The sequence below is a fragment of the Geotrypetes seraphini genome, chromosome 5 (genome assembly GCF_902459505.1).
Source record: "Geotrypetes seraphini chromosome 5, aGeoSer1.1, whole genome shotgun sequence".
NCBI lineage: Eukaryota > Metazoa > Chordata > Amphibia > Gymnophiona > Dermophiidae > Geotrypetes > Geotrypetes seraphini.
In genome coordinates, this window is record NC_047088.1 from 89,389,343 (window position 1) to 89,408,955 (window position 19,613).

Consider the following 19,613-nt stretch of genomic DNA (forward strand, 5'->3'; position numbering starts at 1 on the left):
TACTTTTCCTTAAAAGAAAACTTGATAAAGATGATCTAATAGAAACACCATGTTGGGTCCCCATTTCCCTAAAGCAAAAGTGGATTACAATTATTATCACGTAACATTTTACTGACTGAATAAAGTGCCTGCATCAAGTACATCTGTTCTGCGGTCTCCTTTTTTGTTTCTTGTTGTGCTACATGGATTCGCCTTATACTGACTGCATTGCTTTTATTGGTGAAGAACATTTGTTATTAAAAACTTTTACATCAAAAACATCATTTCTACAGTATTTTTTTGTTTCTAGAAAAATGTCTAGGTCATAAGACCACCTCTAGCATGCCTTTTTGAGATTTAGACAAACTGCAGATGAACAGCATAGATATTCATCTAGACAATAGCTTTTGAAAATAACGAATTGGAAGGATTTGATGAGAATAATGTCCACACTCACCACCTTTATGCCAATTTTGGGACACCTTTCTTTTCTGAAAATGAACACCATAGACAACTACGTATGTTAACTTTGTAAAATACACCCACTGCAGGAGTCTTTTTGATATCTCTTATTGGAACCATGCTATAAAATTACCTACCACGCCTTTTATTCTTTTGTTGAGATATTGACATCAATTACATCAATTGCAGAGTTTTATTAATTCTGGATGAAAAAAAGTTCTCAGCTCTTCTGGTTGCTTTCCATAAAGCTTCTTTAAGATCCTTATTTCTCAGACTATAAATCAAGGGGTTGAGCAGTGGAATTACAGTTATATACACTACAGTAAGCAGTTTATTAAGATGAAAGGAGTCAACATTGTTGACTCTCAAGTAAACACCAAACGTGGTCCCATAAAATAATAGAACAACTGTGAGGTGAGAGGAACAGGTAGAAAAGGCCTTTTGTCGTCCCTTAGCAGACTGGAATTTTAACACAGCAGAAATAATGTACACATATGATATAATTGTTAATGTGAATGGTATTGAACCTACAATTGGCCCTTCAATATAATTTATAGTTTCAATTTCAGAAGTCTCTGAACATGACAAGGTCATCAATGCTGTCAAGTCACAGAAGAAATGGTTAATCTCACTAGAACTACAGAAAGATGAATGTGATATTAAAGTAACTTGAGGGACTAGATTCAAAAATGCAATTGTCCATGAAGCAATGGCTAAAATAATGCAAACTTTCTTATTCATGATGATGGTGTAATGCAAAGGTTTACAGATGGCAACATAGCGATCATAGGCCATAGCAGTGAGAAGGTTGAACTCTGCATTTGTGCAGACTAGGAATAGGTACATCTGTATCATACATGGCATGAAAGAGATGGTCTTATTTTGTGCTATGAGCACTGCCAACAATTTAGGCACTGTGATAGTCACATAGCAGATTTCGAGGAAGGACAAGTTGATGAGGAAGAAGAACATAGGACTGTGCAGATGGGGATTGGCGCAAACTGTGATTATAATAAGAAGGTTCCCTGTCAAGGACATCAGATAAATAATCAGAAACATAAAAAAATAGAGGAGCTGCATCTCAGGAAACTCAAAGAACCCCAGAATGATGAATTCTGTCACTTCAGAGTGATTTCTGTTTTCCATTTTTCTTTTTCTGACTAGCTATTGGAACGAGAAAACAAAAAGGAAATTATAACAAATGCATATAATGTAAATATTATTTCTTTATAATAAGTAATACAATCACATTCTGTAGCTCAGAGCTTTCCTGTATAAAAAGAGTATTAAAAAAACATATCCATGATTATGAATGGCAGCTAGAGTTTAATCCACACCAAAGGATCCACCAAGAATGAAGCAGATAGTAAAGCATCTTTATACGGTAACATAAAATCTAACCATCTGACCATGTTTCACAAAAGATTTTGTGGCCCTTTTGTTAAACTGTGGTAGAAAATGGCCTTAATAATAGGGTACCTGGTATATTTTCATACACTACAGCCATTTCTATGGCAACCTTAAAACATGATTCCATTTTTTCCAGTCCAGTGCTAATGTTAACATTAGCATGTAACAACCTAAAATAATACAGGATCTCTTACCACCTCCTATTTATAAGGCAGTAAGAGTTCCTGTATTAAGCCTGCATAAACCAGTTAGCATGTATTAGTGTCAGCGTGCTATCTAGTTTAATCTTACATGCAAATTCTCTGCTTATGACATACTCAAATCCAAAACAATAAATAGCACCCATTTACTTTAATGTATCTTGCATTAGCCATTTTTTCCATGTTAAGTATAGTTAGCATTTAACATTTAAAACATGTGGAGGGGCATAATAATAAAAAAAAATGTCTAAGTCCCCTTTTGGCCTAAGGCCCTAAACATTGAAAGTAGAAGCAGGGAAAATGTCCATTCTCAAAAAAAAAAAAGTCCTAAAGGAGTTTTTTTTATATAATGGCCTGCCTCTACGTTCAGCTGTTTAAACGCCCAGACCACCGCTATGTCTATACTTACCACATATAATGAGCCCAAAAAAAGCCTGTTCCAAACACCCAATACAAGAGTTTTTAGGCGAAGGAGGAGCCAGTCTTTTGCCTAAAAGCTGGATTCTGTAATCGGTGTCTGTCAAAAACAACACTGGTTACAGAATCCACCCCCACCCCCATCAACGATTATGGCAGGAGATATGGCTCATCTCCCCTGCCATGATAGCGATATAACCAAGTGCCGCAAAATGCCTGATTGGCCCAGGCGCCTCAAGACCCGCCCACAGGAGGGGCCTTAGGCACCTGAGCCAACCGGAATTGGCCCAGGCTTAACATGAGGAGCATCAGGACTTAAAGCCACAGTCTGATGCTTTCAGCCAGAGCTTAAAAGGGCTGTGATTCAGGTGCCCCTCCCCCAATCATTGTCCCCAAACCTCATTGACATCTTCTCACTCTCCAAATCTACCCCCAGTAGCCCAATAAATCTCTTCAACACCTACTATCCAGCCCCCAGCCCTTGATCAATCACCCTACTGCAAACATAAGACTCCACCCCCTAATCAAAGCTCCAAGCCAGTCAAATGTATGGGAACAGAGTTAGGGTCTTGGACTGAGATGTTGGATTGAGGGGCTTTGCTTGTGGGTGAAACCTGGATCGGTGGAGTTTAGGGCCAAACTCCCAGACCACTGAATGACATTGCCTGTGAGGTGGCTTTAAAGCAGGATATTCATTTACCATAGGAGTGGCAGGCTGAGGGACTCTTACACCAAAGTGCCATAAATACTCACCTTTCACTGCACCTTGATAACTTCCATCTTAATCCGTACTATTTTACACAGTTGCCATTTATACAATGAGACCCTGTGCTAAAACAGCACAGCTTGTGGTGAAATAACCTTTTTAAATGGTAGCTCAAATTGGTAAATTCCCCCCATAGTGATGAATAACTCATCTTCCTAATAGCACATGCTAATAACTAGGCCCTACACCCTAATGTTTATTGAAATTTAGAGTCCAGCAGAAATGAAAGCTTGTTTGACAGATTTTGATTGAGCAAGTACTAAAGGATGAAACACTGCTGCGTTTCTGCTTTAAAGGAGCAATAATTAATTTTCTGGATATTCAGCTATAGAAGATTTCATATGACATAGAATGTCCTCTGGGTGCAGCTAAGAGCTCCATCTTTGGCATTTAGAGTTTTTTGATACTGTGATTTTTAACATGATATTGTATTTTTTTCATCAGATTCTTCCTTGCTGCCATTGTTGAATGCCTCAACTGTTATTTCTTATTTAAAATTGGAGGTTTTTCTGGACCAATGATTGGCATAGAGAGTAAATTATATACGTATATGGCAACTAAAACATTGGCACAGAGAAAAGTGCTATTCTATAAACCAAGCTTAAAACAGTGCTTATGACCGGGTATCACGCCTAAATTTACTCATAGTCATATGCACCCTCAAAAACATGGCACAAATGCTCACACCTACCTATAACTACATGTGTAACTTAAAGAAACACCCTGATTCATTCATGACCTACCCATGACTGCTCATTTCTGCATCCCCATTTTAACTTGAATGTATATTTACATGCGAGGTAATTGATTCTAACTAGCGCCAATAATTGCATTTTGGGAAAAGTGTACATTACATTTATGTGAATAAGTAACAGCAAAACACCTAAGTGTTGCTCTGTAAGGTCATGGGTATGTGGCATAGTTTGTAAATGTCATGGCGGTATTCACACGGGTGATACAAAGGATTAGCATGGGCAGAGCTGCCTTTTTATGCATAGAACTTACAGAATACTGTAAGTTACGCATAACTTTGCTGCATTTGAGTGCACATAATGACACTAGATCTATGCATGCCAATACCAAGTTACACTAATGTTCCATAAGGAATCCGGGAGCCCAGGTGCCATTGCAAAATAAGATTTGCTTTATGCCATCCTTTTGCTATATAGGGATCCTTTGTGGTCCTAGTGATAGAGCTGCTGCCTCAGTACCCTGAGGTTGTAGGTTCAATCCCAGCACTGTTCCCTGTGACCCTGGTCAAGTCACCCAATTCTGCATTGTCCTTGGTGCAAAAATAAGTAACTATATATGTAAACCGTCTTGAATTTGTAACCATAAATAATAGTAGGCAAGTCCCATCTCCATCCCTTTACTGACCCCTTTTGAATTCTGTCACTGCTTTTCTCTCTGCTACCAAATCTTATTTTAAAATTGCCCTCCCTGTATTCAGATAAAAGCACACACATAGCTCATGTGGAGTTTTACATATGGGTGGCATAAACTGAGCGACAAAATAGATAAGTTCATCATTTTCAAACCTAAGAACTCCTTTTACCAAGCTGCAGTAAGCTGGACATCATTAGTTGAGAGATATAGGAGCACGCAATGATGGTTTTACATAAAAGGCCCACTTTATAACATCTAGTCGCAAGGCGGAACTGTTGGGATAGTTACACAGTGATCTATTTTTTCAAGGAAAGCTGCCAATCAATAGTGTGGATATCAAAATTAAATTGACTCATAACACAAACTACTACTGTTTAATGAGCAGCGGTGTCTATCAGAATTATAAAACTCCTTATCCTAAATGCAGCCCTCATTATAAACAGTTACAGTGTGCTTGAGGCATGCTGAAGCTTAACTGAAAGCTAACGCTATTAAAAAGGGCTCCAATCTTCAATTATCTACAGTCCAGCTGACACTCAAGTTAAGGAAAAATAAGATTGTGATTTTTTGCTTTATTATAGGTTTTGGGGGAAAATATATAAAAGCAGGTACAAATGTCTGCAGATGCTTTTTCCTGGGCATTTTTTTAAAGGAAAATTTAGCTCTACTTACTTCTTTAAAAATGGAAACAATGAGGAGCTTACCTAAGATGGCGAGGAGCTTACCTAAGATGGCGAGGAGCTTACCTAAGATGGCGATCTGAATGTTTGCGGAGACGCCGTTGTTCTCGTGGTGGAATTTTCCTGTGAGCTATGGTGAAAAGGAAATCTAAGCTTCGGGTCTTTCCCGTTGAAGTAACGACACCATTGGGTCCGATGGATTCCTTCGTGGAACATGGCTCGCGAACGCCACAACCGGAGGTATCCTCGGCTGGAGAGACTGCACAAGCTGAGGTGCGGGATCTCTCCTTTGAGGCAGTCATTCTTTCTCCGGATGAGCGTAGACCGCCTTCCTGCCCCGCAGCAACGGAGGAGTCGTTTGCCGACGTGCCGGCTCGGGATGCCCTCTTGCTGTCCTCTCGGAGTGGGAGGACTAACCCTGTATGGGGGAAGGAGGAGCCCTTAGGATCCCAGGAAGCGGCTGAGAGAACTCAGCAAGCTCATGTACTCTCTTCAACTGCTCAGGAGGCTACAGGTACTTTGGGAGCCCATGAACTTTTTCAGATTTCTGAAGTGGTTACTGATTCTTTGGTCACAACAGGACATATTGGAACTGAGATTGTCCCCTTGCAAAGGCCTAAGGTAATTACAATGGAATCCATATGGGAGGCCATATCAAACATGCAAACTTCTCTGGGGAGTCAAATTCAACAGTTATCTTCACGCTGTACTACTGTTCTCTCAGAAAATTTGGAACTTAAAAATAAGGTATCAAGTCTGGAGAACAAAATGAGTGACATTGAGATTAAAGTAAAGACTTTGGAAGTACAAGCCCTGACTTGGGTTAAGGACAGTGCTAGCTTGCACTTTAAACAAGAAATGCTGGAAAATTCTATTAGGAGGAATAATCTTCGGATTATTAATTTTCCAAAAGTACAATCTACAACTGCCCTTATTATGTTTAAAAGATATCTGTCAGAAATTTTGAAAGTACCAGAAACCTCGTATCCACCTCTCTCAAAAATATATTACCTTTTAAAGAGAAGTAAACCTCAAAATCCAAATTTAGATCAGCAGAATTTATCTGCTGATAGTTTGGATTTGACTCAGATTTTAGAGAGATCGGATACTGAGATTCAGGTCCCAGCCACATTAATAGTACAGTTTGCAATTGATTCGGACAGGGACTGGATGCTTAGGATGTTTTTTAAGCATAAAGATGTTCCGTTTATGACAAACATAATTAGGATGTATCCTGATGTATCTCGTCCAACCCAGAGAAGAAGAAGAAAACAATTTTTGGTATTAAGACCTCAGGCTGTACAACTAGGGGCAACCTTTGTTCTAAGATATCCCTGTAAGTGTGTTATGATATTTGGAGGAAATAGATATGTATTTTATGAACCACAACAGTTATCTAAGTTTATCTCAGATAGAGAGTCATCATGAGCTTCTTAGTTTTCAAGTTAGCTCAATGCAGATTGTTCAAGAGCAGTCAGATCGCCTCTTTATTATTGTCTTTTATTAATTTCCTAATTGTTTCATCTCAGTTTTTTCCTTAACTTCGCCTCCAAAATATATTGTGGACTAACAATGCTTTGTATAGTTTGATTTTCTTTAAGAATTTTGGAATGTGATCTATTTCAGACTACAGTGTATGTTTGCTTATTGACTTGTAATTATTGTCAATTATTAAAAATCAATAAATATTAAATTTAAAAAAAAAAAAAAAATGGAAACAATGCATGATATAAAACTGTTTCTCAGCTCAGTCCTGGAGTACCCCCTAGCCAGAGAGGTTTTCAGGATTTCGACAATGAATACGCATGCAAGAAATTTGCATATAATAGAGCAGTGTATGCAAATCAAGTGTATGCATATTCATTGTGTATATCCTGAAAGCCTGACTGGCAAGTGGGTACTTCAGGACCAAGTTGAGAAACAGTGATCTAAAATACCTGCCCACAGAGTTTTGAAAGTTTCCCTCTTAGGTATATATTCATTGACCAATACACCATACAACCTATTTTCTGAATATCATGGGTTAATAGATTTACAGAATCTTTCCTGCCAGGATATTTGAACTTTAAAAAAAATAGATGAGGTCATTCTGTGAGAACTCATACTCTTATTCAGGAGTGGTCACTATCTAGGTAGCAGTACTGAATATCTACATTTAATTCAGCCATAGCAGTTGGTGTTTTTTTAATTTTTTTTACTATTTCAGCTGAATAATGATCTGAATCTTTCCAGATAGATAAAATATTGGACAATATGAGTTGCCACCGAAAAGTTTTCAACACTACCAACAAAGTTGGGTCAGTCTCCATCGAGGTCTATATACTTAGTCCAGTAATTTTCCATATTTTTGTTCTGTATTTTTCTGACAGAACAAAAAAAAATGGAAAATCACTTTATTAGTTGAGCTGAGAACTTTATAGAGGCCCCTCACAGCACAATCTATTTCTAAATGTAATTCTAAGGTTCATACATTTCATAAACAACAACATGGTCCTGTATCTATAGCAGTTTTATGGATGACTTTCAATGACTATATAGCCAGAGCACTTGAAATGCATGGACATTATCATATCTACTGGAGGAGTAGCCTGGTAGTCAATGCAGTGACTTGTGAGCCTAGACAAGTTACTAAAGCCCTCCATTGCCCCAGGTACAAAATATCTAAAAAAAATTTGATTGTAACCAGAGTAGGATAGAATATTAAGTCCCATCCTCTTTACCTTTACCTATCTCATGCTTACTTTATAAAGGCAAAATAAAACTCCCTGAGATACTCCTGAAACAGTCTTGCACAAATTTGCACCAACTCTGAGACAGATACAATTATCTCCTTAAAATTGCTGAATTATTTCTCTCCATACATCTGCATTTTGAAATGAAATGGATGACTGAAGAGCATAGAGCTTTAGGTCATACATTTCCGCAATATAATTGAATGCTGGTTTGTATGATTTTCAAATCATAATATAGACACAGAAAGGTATACTTACTTGTGCCTCTTAATTTTGTGACAAAGAGTCTTTCTTCCTTAATGGTAAAGACTTGGATCAGGCAGGGATATTTAAGAGATTTCTGGGGCCAATGAGATAAAATCCCAAAAGAATTTTCCAGGTATACATCTTGAACAAAAGTATAACAAGCTGAAAAGTGAATTATATCAGCATTTTTTGATGACAGAATGCATGGTTACTCTTGGGTGCAATTTTCCAAATGGGTTACTTTAGTGCATACTATGATAGAAATGAACCTCACCCCTAAGTCAGGTCACGTGGAATATGATCACAGTCTCACATTTACTGCTATTGTACATCATAAAACTTGCATATTGCCAAAGAGAGTTTCCTCTGGAGTTCAAAAGATGAGTTTACTCTGGAGTTCAAAAGATGTAAAATCTATTAGCAACATATCCAGGTATGATTGGAAATTCTCTTAGATCAACCATGGCTCCCAAGACAATGGGATATATTTCTGTATTTTTCTGCCACTTTGGCTTTGTCTCTGACTACATTTCATGGTTCTTGAAGGTTTCTCTCTCAAAATGAGTGAAGGATTACTCAGGGACTGACAATCCTATAATTAATGCCATTTTCTTAGTTTTCTCTTTAACCACCATGTCTGGTTTTCTTGCATACAGTATTTTATCTGTTGGGATGGGGATGTCCTGAGGGCGAGTATTATAATGGGCACAATACATACATGTGAAACTGTAGATGGCAGCTGTAATAAGATAAGGATCAGACAATCAGCATTCATTTCCAGGTTAGACATACTGGCCCTGATTCTACAAAGTGCGTCCCGATTTTAGGCAGCTGTAGGCGTCCTACAGCTGTCTAATCAGCCAATTGGGATGCACGTTTTTTTAAAAAATGCTCCCCAGGCAGGCCGCCTATATTGAAGGCACCTCCGGGAGCCTAGGGAGGCCCGCAAGATGCCTAAGCTCGCTTAAGGGCCTTAGGTGGGCCTTAGGCGAACCTAGGCGGCCCTACGCGTCTCCCTAGTAGAGGAAGAGACGCTTACAATGTAGGCCAACAAAATGCTGGTCTACATTGTAAGTAGACGCGGCCGCTATACTTATTGCGGCAAGGGATCTCTCTGCCGCTATAAGTATAGCAGGCCACGGCCGCCTGTCTGATCATTGGCAGGAGGGTGCCCAAACCTTCCTGCCAGAAGATGCCCCCCTCCCTCCTGACACTACCGATCGCTAACAGGAGGGTGCCCAAACCCTCCTGCCAGAAGATGCCCCCCCCACGACAATATCGATCGCTGGCATGAGGGTGCCCAATCCCTCCTGCCCGAAGACGCACCCTCCCCCCCCGCGCTAACAGCCCTAAACCTCCACCCCACCAAACTAACCTTTTCTTTTGGCCGGACGGGTCTTGCCCGTCCAGCCGACAGGCCCGCCTCGTCGAAATGAGGCGGGCCCGCCCCTTCTCGGCCCATCCCGCCAAAGCCTAAGGCCTGATTGGCCCAGGCTCTAGAAGCCTGGACCAATCAGGCCTTAGGCATAGTGGGTCCGCCCATCCCCACTAAGTCTAAGGTCTGATTGGCCCAGGCACCTAGAGCCTGGGCCAATCAGGCCTTAAATTAAGTGGGGATGGGCGGACCCGCTTTGCTTAAGGCCTGATTGGTCCAGGCTTCTAGAGCCTGGGCCAATCAGGCCTTAGGCTTTGATGGGATGGGCCGGGAAGGGGCGGGCCCGCCTCATTTCGACGAGGCGGGCCTGCCGGCTGGACGGGCAAGACCCGCCTGGCCAAAAGAAAAGGTTAGTTTGGTGGGGTGGAGGTTTGGGGGCTGTTAGCGCAGGGGGGGGAGGGTGCGTCTTCGGGCAGGAGGGATTGGGCACCCTCCTGCCAGCGATCGATATTGTCGGGGGGGGCATCTTCTGGCAGGAGGGTTTGGGCACCCTTCTGCCAGCGATCGGTAGTGTCGGGGGGGCATCTTCTGGCAGGAGGGTTTGGGCACCCTCCTGCCAGCGATTGGTAGTGTCGGGGGGGGGCATCTTCTGGCAGGAGGGTTTGGGCACCCTCCTGCCAGATCGGTAGTGTCGGGGTGGGAGGGAGATCAGTAGTGTCGGGGGGGGGGCGGTTGGTAGTGTCAGGGAAGAGCATCTTTGGCATGAGGTTTTGGGCACCCTCCTGCCTGCAATCTGACAGGGGGCCGCGGCCCGCTATACTTATAGCGGCAGAGAGATCCCTTGCCGCGATAAGTGTAGCGGGCCGTGTCTAATCTAACCCAATTCTCTAACCAGCGTCTGTAACATGGACGCCGGTTACAGAATCGGGGTTTAGTGTAGGCCCGATTCTGAATAGGACACCTCTCCCGGGTGTCCTATACAGAATCAGGGCCTGAGTGTAGAAACTGTCTGTTTGTTTGTTTGTTTTTTGTGTTCAATATTTTTATTGAAAAGTTTTCATTTATACAACATAAAACATAAGTCCAAAAACAATAATATAACAGAGAACAAGTAACTTGGTTCTGTATCACTTATTCATAAGATTTGACGTATACACTTATTGACGTATTTAATATCCAAATAGTCAGCTAGTCATTCAGCCCTCAAAGTACCATATTTTTACCCATATACCGCGCACCCGTGTAAAACGCGCACACAGATATAGCGCGCGGGGAACACAAATTTATATTAAAAAAATTTAATATAGCGTGCACACGCGTATACCGCACATACTAAAACCTCCTCCCGCCTACTCCGAACCGGCATCCTTCCCCCCCCCCCCGCTCGCTTACCTGCGTTTTACAACTTTTTTTTTCAATCCGATCCGGCATCCCCCCTGCGAACCAGCATCCTCCCCCCCCCGCTCGCATCACCCCCCCTTCCCCGTGATCCTACATCCCCCCAGAACCAAACATCTCTTACCCGATTGGGCACCGACACCAGCACCAATGCACAGGACGTGCCAGTGCCATGCCCGAAGATCCTCCCTCATTGGTTTGGGCTGGGCTGGGCGGTGCGGTGCAGGAGAGATCCTCCTTCTTCCTGCGCCGGGCTGGACTAGGCTTTGAGCATTTGTGCATGCTCAAAGCCTTCTGGTCTCGCTCTCTCTGAGATGCTTTGAGCATGCGCAAATGCTCAAAGCCTAGTCCAGCCCGGCGCAGGAAGAAGGAGGATCTCTCCTGCACCGCACCACCCAGCCCAGCCCAGCCCAAACCAACGAGGGAGGATCTTCGGGCACTGGCACTGGCACGTCCTGTGCATTGGTGCTGGTGCCGGTGCCCAATCGGGTAAGAGATGTTTGGTGCTGGGGAGATGTAGGATTGCGGGGGAGGGGGGGGGTGACGCGAGCGGGGGGGGGAGGATGTCGGTTCGCAGGGGGGATGCCGATCGGATTGAAAAAAAAAGTTGTAAAACGCGCTCACACGTATAATGCGCAAGGTTATGCACGGTTTGTAAAATCATGTATAACGCGCACGTTATATGCGTGAAAATACGGTATATAGTAATCGATGAAGTAATCAAATCAGAATATAGGTTTGTTTTTGCTAAGATATAAGATATTGCTAAGAAGGTTTTTGTGGATATTAGTTAGGATAAACATTCATTAGTGAAACATTAACAATATCCCTATTGAAATATTCTAATGGTATTAATGTCAAGCGATCGGTAAGTAAGGTATAAAGTACTGTATAGCTATGCTAATGGAGATATAGGCAAGCAGCAATCAAAGTATCAAGTACAATAATTGAGTAAAGGTAACCAAATTTTGTCAAAATTCACAATCATCTTGTTTCTAATTGCAATCATTTTTTCATATTTGGCCGTTAAGCATACGGTATTCCACCAAGTGATTGAATCAACCTTGGAGTGGTCTTTCTAGGAATGTAGTATATTTTTAATTGCAAGTGAAAGCAGTATATAAAGCAATTTGCATTGATTATCATTTAAGCTGCTATAGTTGTTAAGGTTGCCAAGGTGGCCAGTTAGAATGATTTTTGTGGGGAAATTGGCCCGCATACATAGCAGTCCTATATTTGGTGATTAAGGCAGGTCATGACCTGTTGGGCCGCCGCGGGGGCGGACTGCTGGGCGGGATGGACCTCTGGTCTGACCCGGCAGTGGCACTGCTTATGTTCTTATGTTCTTATTTGTCCGCTGTTAACTTAACTGGCTAGCACTGAATATTCGCTTAGCTATAAGATTTGAGCAGGCATTTTTAAAGAATGACTCTTAGCAAAATCACATGCAAATACTAATTGAAGCCAATTAACTCCAAAAAATTGGCTGTTGGTGGCCCAATTATTGCTAGTTATCAGCTCGCTATTCAATTAAATAGTTTGTCAAATGTAGAATCTGTAAGATAATGAAAAGGTTAAATGCAGTAACAGAAAGTAAGGAATGCACACTGAAGATATTTTTGTAGTTATTGCTCAGTGAGCTGAATAACTCCTTTTTTGCATATTGCTGCTTCACTCATTAGATAGGGTGAGGGATTTCCTGGTCCATGTATGTTATCCACTCATCTCCTACCTCACACAGCAACTTAGGATTTCTACACGCCACATGTGTCACCCTACATTTCTTCACATTAAAGCTTAACTGCCAAGAACTGATCACTGGGCTATTCCAAAGATCTGCTTGACGTTCTACAAGGACTACCCAAAACTTCTGGGTAAATGTGGGGCAGGGGGGATCATGCCTACTTCCATCTAGTTATCATCTGGTCAGTTTGGGCACAATTTTGACACTTATTCATTATTAAAACAGATCTAGCCCCACACATCCAATTGTTTCATTATGGCAGAAAAATGTTTTTCACTGTGTCATGGTGTGCTGTCAGTGCTTCATGATTACACACACACATATTTGGATGCTTCAATGCATATTTAAATGTAGTGGTATACTTTGAACTGGACCCCAGAAGGTTATTTCTAACTGAAAAACGGATTGTGTCTGATCCACATCACTACTTTTTTGTTTGTTTGTTTTGCCGTGTGTTACATAGATTATTGATCTTATACTGATTGCATCTCTTTTATTGGTAAAGTACGTTTGTTATTAAAAACTTTTAGATCAAGTATTTTTTTGTTTCCAGACAAATGTCTAGATCATAAGACCACTCACATCCATGCCTCTAATATTCACTCTTGTGATTTTTTAAATAAGATTATTCATTTATTACAACAAATAAAAACTATAAGCAAATACAAATCAGTTCCAGAAAACAATAAAATCATACATTAACTATTTCTAGTCCACATTATTAGGACTACTGTTATTACCCAGTGGATGAGCACCTGTAAATAATACATATAGAAGAAAAATTTATAAAGTACATAGTCACCTTATCTGCAGGCAGGATATTAGTTCAACTTCTTTTTAACTCTCCTCTCTTCAAACCTCTAAATTAATCTGGGGTAAATTATCCGATTTAGATTTATCTTGCAAAAATATTTCCAACTGCGATGGATCAACAAAAATGTATTTATTGTTCTCTTATATGACCAAGCATTTGCATGGAAATTTCGCCTTCTTGAGATTTAGACAAACTGAATGTGAACAGCATAGATATTCATCTAGACAATAGCTTTTTAAAATAACAAAGTAGAAGGATTTGGTGAGAAAAATATCAACACATACATCTTTATGTCACTTTTGGGACACCTTTCTTTTTTGAAAATGAACCCCATAAACACCTATGTTAACTTTGTAAATATACACATGCATGAGTCTTTTTGATATCTCATATAGGTACCATGTTATAAAATCACCTCCCACACTATTTACTTATTGTTGAGATATTGCGATCAAATAGTGTGCAGAGTTTTATTAATTCTGGATGAAAAATAGTTCTCAGCTCTTCTGGCTACTTTGCATAAAGCTCCTTTAAGATCCTTATTTCTCAGACTATAAATCAAGGGGTTGACCAGTGGAATTGCAGTTATATACACTACAGTAAGCAGTTTATTAAGATGAATGGAGTCAGCATTGTTGAGTCTCACGTACACAGCAAAAGTGGTCCCATAAAATAATAGAACAACTGTGAGGTGAGAGGAACAGGTAGAAAAGGCCTTTTGTCGTCCCTTAGCAGACTGGAATTTTAACACAGCAGAAATAATGTACACATATGATATAATTGTTAATATGAGTGGGGTTAAACTTAAAAGTGGGCCTTCAATATAATTTATAGTTTCAATTTCATTGGTCTTTGAACATGACAGAATCATCAATGCTGTGATGTCACAGAAGAAATGGTTGATTTCAGTGGAGCTACAGAAAGATGACTGTGATATTATAGTAACATGAGGGACTAGATTCAGAAATGCAATTGTCCATGAAGCAACGGCTAGAATTATGCAGACTTTCTTGTTCATGATGATGGTGTAATGCAAGGGTTTGCAGATGGCAACATAGCGATCATAGGCCATGGCAGTGAGTAGGTTGATCTCTGTATTTGTGCAAACTAAGAACAGGTACATCTGTATCATACACTGCATGAAAGAAATTGTCTTATTCTGTGCTATGAGCACCGCCAACAATTTAGGCACTGTGACAGTCACATAACAGATTTCAAGGAATGACAAGTTAATGAGGAAGAAGAACATAGGACTGTGCAGATGGGGATCAGAGCAAACTGTGATTATAATAATAAGGTTCCCTGTCAAGGACATCAGATAAATAATCAAAAACATAAGAAAAAAGAGGAGCTGTATCTCAGGAAACTCAAAGAACCCCAGAATGATGAATTCTGTCACTTCAGAGTGATTTCTCTTTTCCATTATTCTTTTTCTGACTAGCTATTAGAATGAGAAAACAAAAAGAAAATTATAACAAATAATGTGCATATTATTTCTTTATAATAAGTAATGCAATCACATTATAGAGCTCAGAGCCAGTGGTGTACCTAGCATACGTGACACCCGGGGCCCATCATTTTTTGACACCCCCTCCCCCTTATCTGTATGAAAAACATGATTTTTAGTAACAATCCACGTCACACAAGAGTGTACCTAGGAAAAGGCATCATCTTACATACTGCAGTACATCTTACATACAACATCAATACACCCATTATTAAACTAAACAAGCCAGACTAGTACAGATAAATCCTGCACAGTCAATCCACTGCTCAAGAAATTTCTAACTATCGGCCTATAGTCAATATCCCTTTCTTAGCTAAACTCACTTGAAAAAATCATCTTCTACCAAATTTCTAGCTTCATCGACAAGACCAAGGCTTTACACCCTAACCAAACAGGATTTCACCAGCCTCATTCAACAGAACTTTCACTTATAGACCTGACCTCAAAGATACTTTACCACTTTGATCATCACCAATCAGTCTTGTTCATCTCACTGGACCTCTCCTCTGCTTTTGATACAGTCGACCATAAACTGCTTTTTGTCAAGCCTCCAAGAAATTGGAATCTCAGATCAGGTTTTCCTCCTTCTTCACTGAAAGATCATCCAAGGTAGTATTCAACAATTCGTCCTCAGAACCCTTTTAAAACAAACACGCATCCCTCAAGTTTCCATCTTATCCCCCCTCCTTTTCAACTTTTTCATGGCACCCCTTTTAACCCTAGGCCAATCCGTCGGCTTTACAATGTTTGCATACGTGGACAATGCTCAATTACTTCACCCAATTAATCTTAATAACCCAGATGAAGTAACACTCATAAACCAGAAACTAGAGAAAGTCAAATCTTAGCTAGATTCAGATATGTTGGCCCTTAATATGGAAAAGTCCAAATTAATGATGTTCCCTATCAAAGATGGCTTATCAATTCAGGCTTTTCTTAAATTTAACACCTTGCCCATTAAAATTGTTGACTCCTTAAAATGTTTAGGGGTCACAATTGACAGCAAATTTACTTATCATATGCACATCAGTACCATAGTTCAGCACTGTTTTCATCGACTAAGAATGATCAGATCTCTCGCCAAATTGCTTGAAACTTCCTCTTTAAACACACTAATTCACTCTCTAGTGATATCATGTATCGAGTACTGTAACGCCCTCTTTAAAGGCATAATAAAAAATAACTAAGGTGCCTCCAAATTGTGCAAAACACCGCAATAAAATTAATATTTAATGCTAAAAAATATTACCATGTTTCCCCCCTCTTGTGCAATGCACATTGGCTGCCAGTCGAACACAGAATTAGTTATAAAATCCTTCTACTTTCCTTCAAGACGTGTCTAAGAGTTCCTTTTACTAAGCTGTTCTAGCGTTTTTAGCGCACACTAATCCCGCGCTACACAGAAAATACTAACGCCAACTCTATGGAGACTACGACGGGAACTCCCCACAGCCATTTCCTATTGGTGATCTACATGGGGCAGGAGCGTAGGAAAATCGCTCCTGCCCCGAAAGCCTGCTAGACCACCAGGTAAGGCCGGGACGCCGGGGGGGAGGCTAAACTATGGGGGGTTTTCTTTTTTCCCCTCCCCAAAAAATCACGAATATGTGAAATTGCGATTGCTGAAACCGCGAATGGGGAGGGGGAAGTGTATACAAGTCCTATCCCCATCCCTTTACTGTCCTCCTTTTGAATTCTGTCATTGCATTTGTCTCTGTCACCAAATCCTATTTTAAAATTGCCCTCCCTGCATTCAGATAAAAGCACACACATGTTTAGTTTTACATATGGGTGGCATAAATTGAGGGATAAAATACATGAGTTCATCATTTTCAAACCTAAGAACTCCTTTTAGTAAGCTGTGATAAGCCAGACAACATTAGGTGAAAAATGTAGGAGCTCGCAATGATGGTTTTACAGAAAAGACCCACTTTACAACATCTAGTCACAAGGCAGAACTGTTGGGACAGTTACAAAGTGATCTATCTTTTCATGGAAAGCTGACAATCAATGGTGTGGATTTCTGAATTAAATTGACACATAACACAAACTTCTACTCTTTAATGAGAAGCGGTATCGACCAAAATTATAAATGTCTTATCCTAAATGCAGCCCTCATTGTAAAGAGAGTTAAAATATGCTTCAGACAATCTGAAGCTCTACAGAAAACTAGCACTTTTAAAAAGAGCTACAATCTTCAATTATCTACAGTCCAACTGACACTCTAGATAAGGAAAAATAAGATTGTGTTTTTTTAGTTCTGTTATAGGTTTTTGGGGAAAATATATAAATCAGTAGAAATGTCTGCAGATGGTTTTTCCTGGACAAATTTTTGTAAGGAAAATTTAGCCTACTTACTTCTTTAGAAATGGAAACAAAGCATGATCTAAAACAGTGTTTCTGTGCACAGTCCAGGTGTACCCCCTTGCCAAATAGGTTGTCAGGATAGCCACAATGAATATGCACGAAAAGAAATTTGTATATAATAGAGGCAGTGTATGTAAATCAATACCCCCTTTTACTAAATTGTGCTAGCAGTTTATAGCACCGGGAGCTGCACTGAATGCTCCGTGCATCTCCTGATGCTCATAGAGTTTCTATGAGTGTCGGGAGTCGTGCGCAGCATTCAGCGCAACTCCCGGCGCTAAAAACTGCTATCACGGTTTAATAAAAGAGGGCCCTAATATAAGCATATTTATTGTGTCTATATTGAAAACCTGACTATAAGTGGGTACTTCAGGACCGAGTTGAAAAACGCTGATCTAAAATACCCACAGGTTTTATACCTACCCCAGAGTTTTGAAAGTTTTCCTCTTAGGTATGTATTTAATAACTAAATCGCCATATCACCTATTTTCTGAATATCATGGGTTAATAGATTTACAGAATCTTTCCTGCCAAATTTTTAACACCCTTATTATACACAGGATATCTGAACTTTAAAAAATAGATGAGGTCATTCTGTGACAACTCACTCATATTCAGGAGTGGTCAGCCAGAGCAGTTGGTGTTTGTTGGTTTTTTTCAATTTCTTTACTGACTCCCTCAGCTGAATAATGATCTGAATTTTTCCAGATAGATAATAGAAAATATTGGACAATATGAGGGGCCGCCAAAAAGTTCTCAGCCCTACCAACAAATTTGGGTCAGTCTCCATCGAGGGCTTAAAACTTAGTCCAGCAATTTTCTACTTTTTTATTCTGTATTTTTTTTAACAGAAGAAAAAAAGTGGAAAATCACTGGACTAACCCCCTCTTTTACTAAGGTGTGCTAAACAATTAGCGAGCACTAATCAAATTAGCGTGTGCTAAACACTAACATGTCCATAGACTAACATGCACGTTAGTGTTTAGCGCGCTGAATCGATTAGTGCATGCTAATCAGTTAATGCCCATTAATAAAAGAGGGCCTAAGTGTATAGCCCTCGACTGAGACTGCCCCAACTTTGTTAGTTGGGCTGAGAATTTTAAAGAAGACCCTCAAAGCACATTCAAACATAAATATAATTTTAAATCAATTTCCTCCATTTGGAAATATAAAACATTTTTTATGAATGCAGTTCTGTGGGTCATATATTCCATAAAGATGGTATCTATAGCAGTTTTATGAATAGCTTTCAATGATATAGTCAGTAGTCCTTTGATGATGACCAGAGAGCACTTGAGTAGCCTGGTAGTTATTGCAGTGACTTGTGAGCCTAGGCAAGTTACTATAACCCTCCATTGCCCCAGGTACAAAATATCTAGACAAATTTGATTATAACCAGAGTAAGATAGTATATTAAGTCCCATCCTCTTTACCTTTACCTATTTCATTCATATTTTATAAAGGCAAAATAAAACTCCCTGAGATACTCCTGAAACACTCTTGCACAGATTTGCACTAGTTCTGAGGCAGATACAATAATCTCCAGACTGTTGAATTATTTCTCTCCATACATTTGCAGTTTGAGGTGAGATGGATGATTGAAGAACAATGAAGCAGATGAAAAATGCTACGTTTAGCACAGAGCTTTAGGTCATATTGTTCTACCAGCTGAATGCTGGTTTGTATGAATTTCGAATCAAAATATAGACACAGAGGTATACTTACTTGTGACACAGAATCATTCCTTCTTAATGGCAAAGACTTGGATCAGGCAGATATTTAAGCGATTTCTAGCTAATGAGATAAAATCCCAAAAGAATTTTCTAGGCTTCAGGTATACAACTTGACCAAAAATATAACAAGCTGAAAAGCGAATTATTTTTTATTGACAGAATGCATGGTTACTCTTGGGGCAATTTTCCAAATAGAATAGTTTATTGCATAATAGGATAGAAATGAATCTCACCCCTAAGTCAGGTCACGTGGAGTATAATCACAGTCTCACATTTACTGCTATTGCACATCATAAAACTTGCATTTTGCCAAAGAGTTTCCTCTGGAATTCAAAAGATGTAAAATCTATTGGCAACATATCCAAGTATGATTGGAAATTCTCCTTGATCAACTGTG

General features: G+C 39.9%; 2 protein-coding genes across 2 annotated transcripts; both read right to left on the reverse strand.

The window, feature by feature from the left end:
- Positions 1-615: 615 nt before the first annotated feature.
- LOC117360344 (olfactory receptor 5V1-like) lies at positions 616-1,587 on the reverse strand. Its single transcript, XM_033944041.1, has one exon. It carries the CDS (start codon positions 1,585-1,587, stop codon positions 616-618), a length of 972 nt encoding a protein of 323 aa, XP_033799932.1.
- A 12,473-nt stretch (positions 1,588-14,060) lies between these two features.
- LOC117360345 (olfactory receptor 5V1-like) lies at positions 14,061-15,032 on the reverse strand. Its single transcript, XM_033944042.1, has one exon. The coding sequence runs from the start codon at positions 15,030-15,032 to the stop codon at positions 14,061-14,063; it is 972 nt and encodes a 323-aa protein (XP_033799933.1).
- Positions 15,033-19,613: the final 4,581 nt, after the last annotated feature.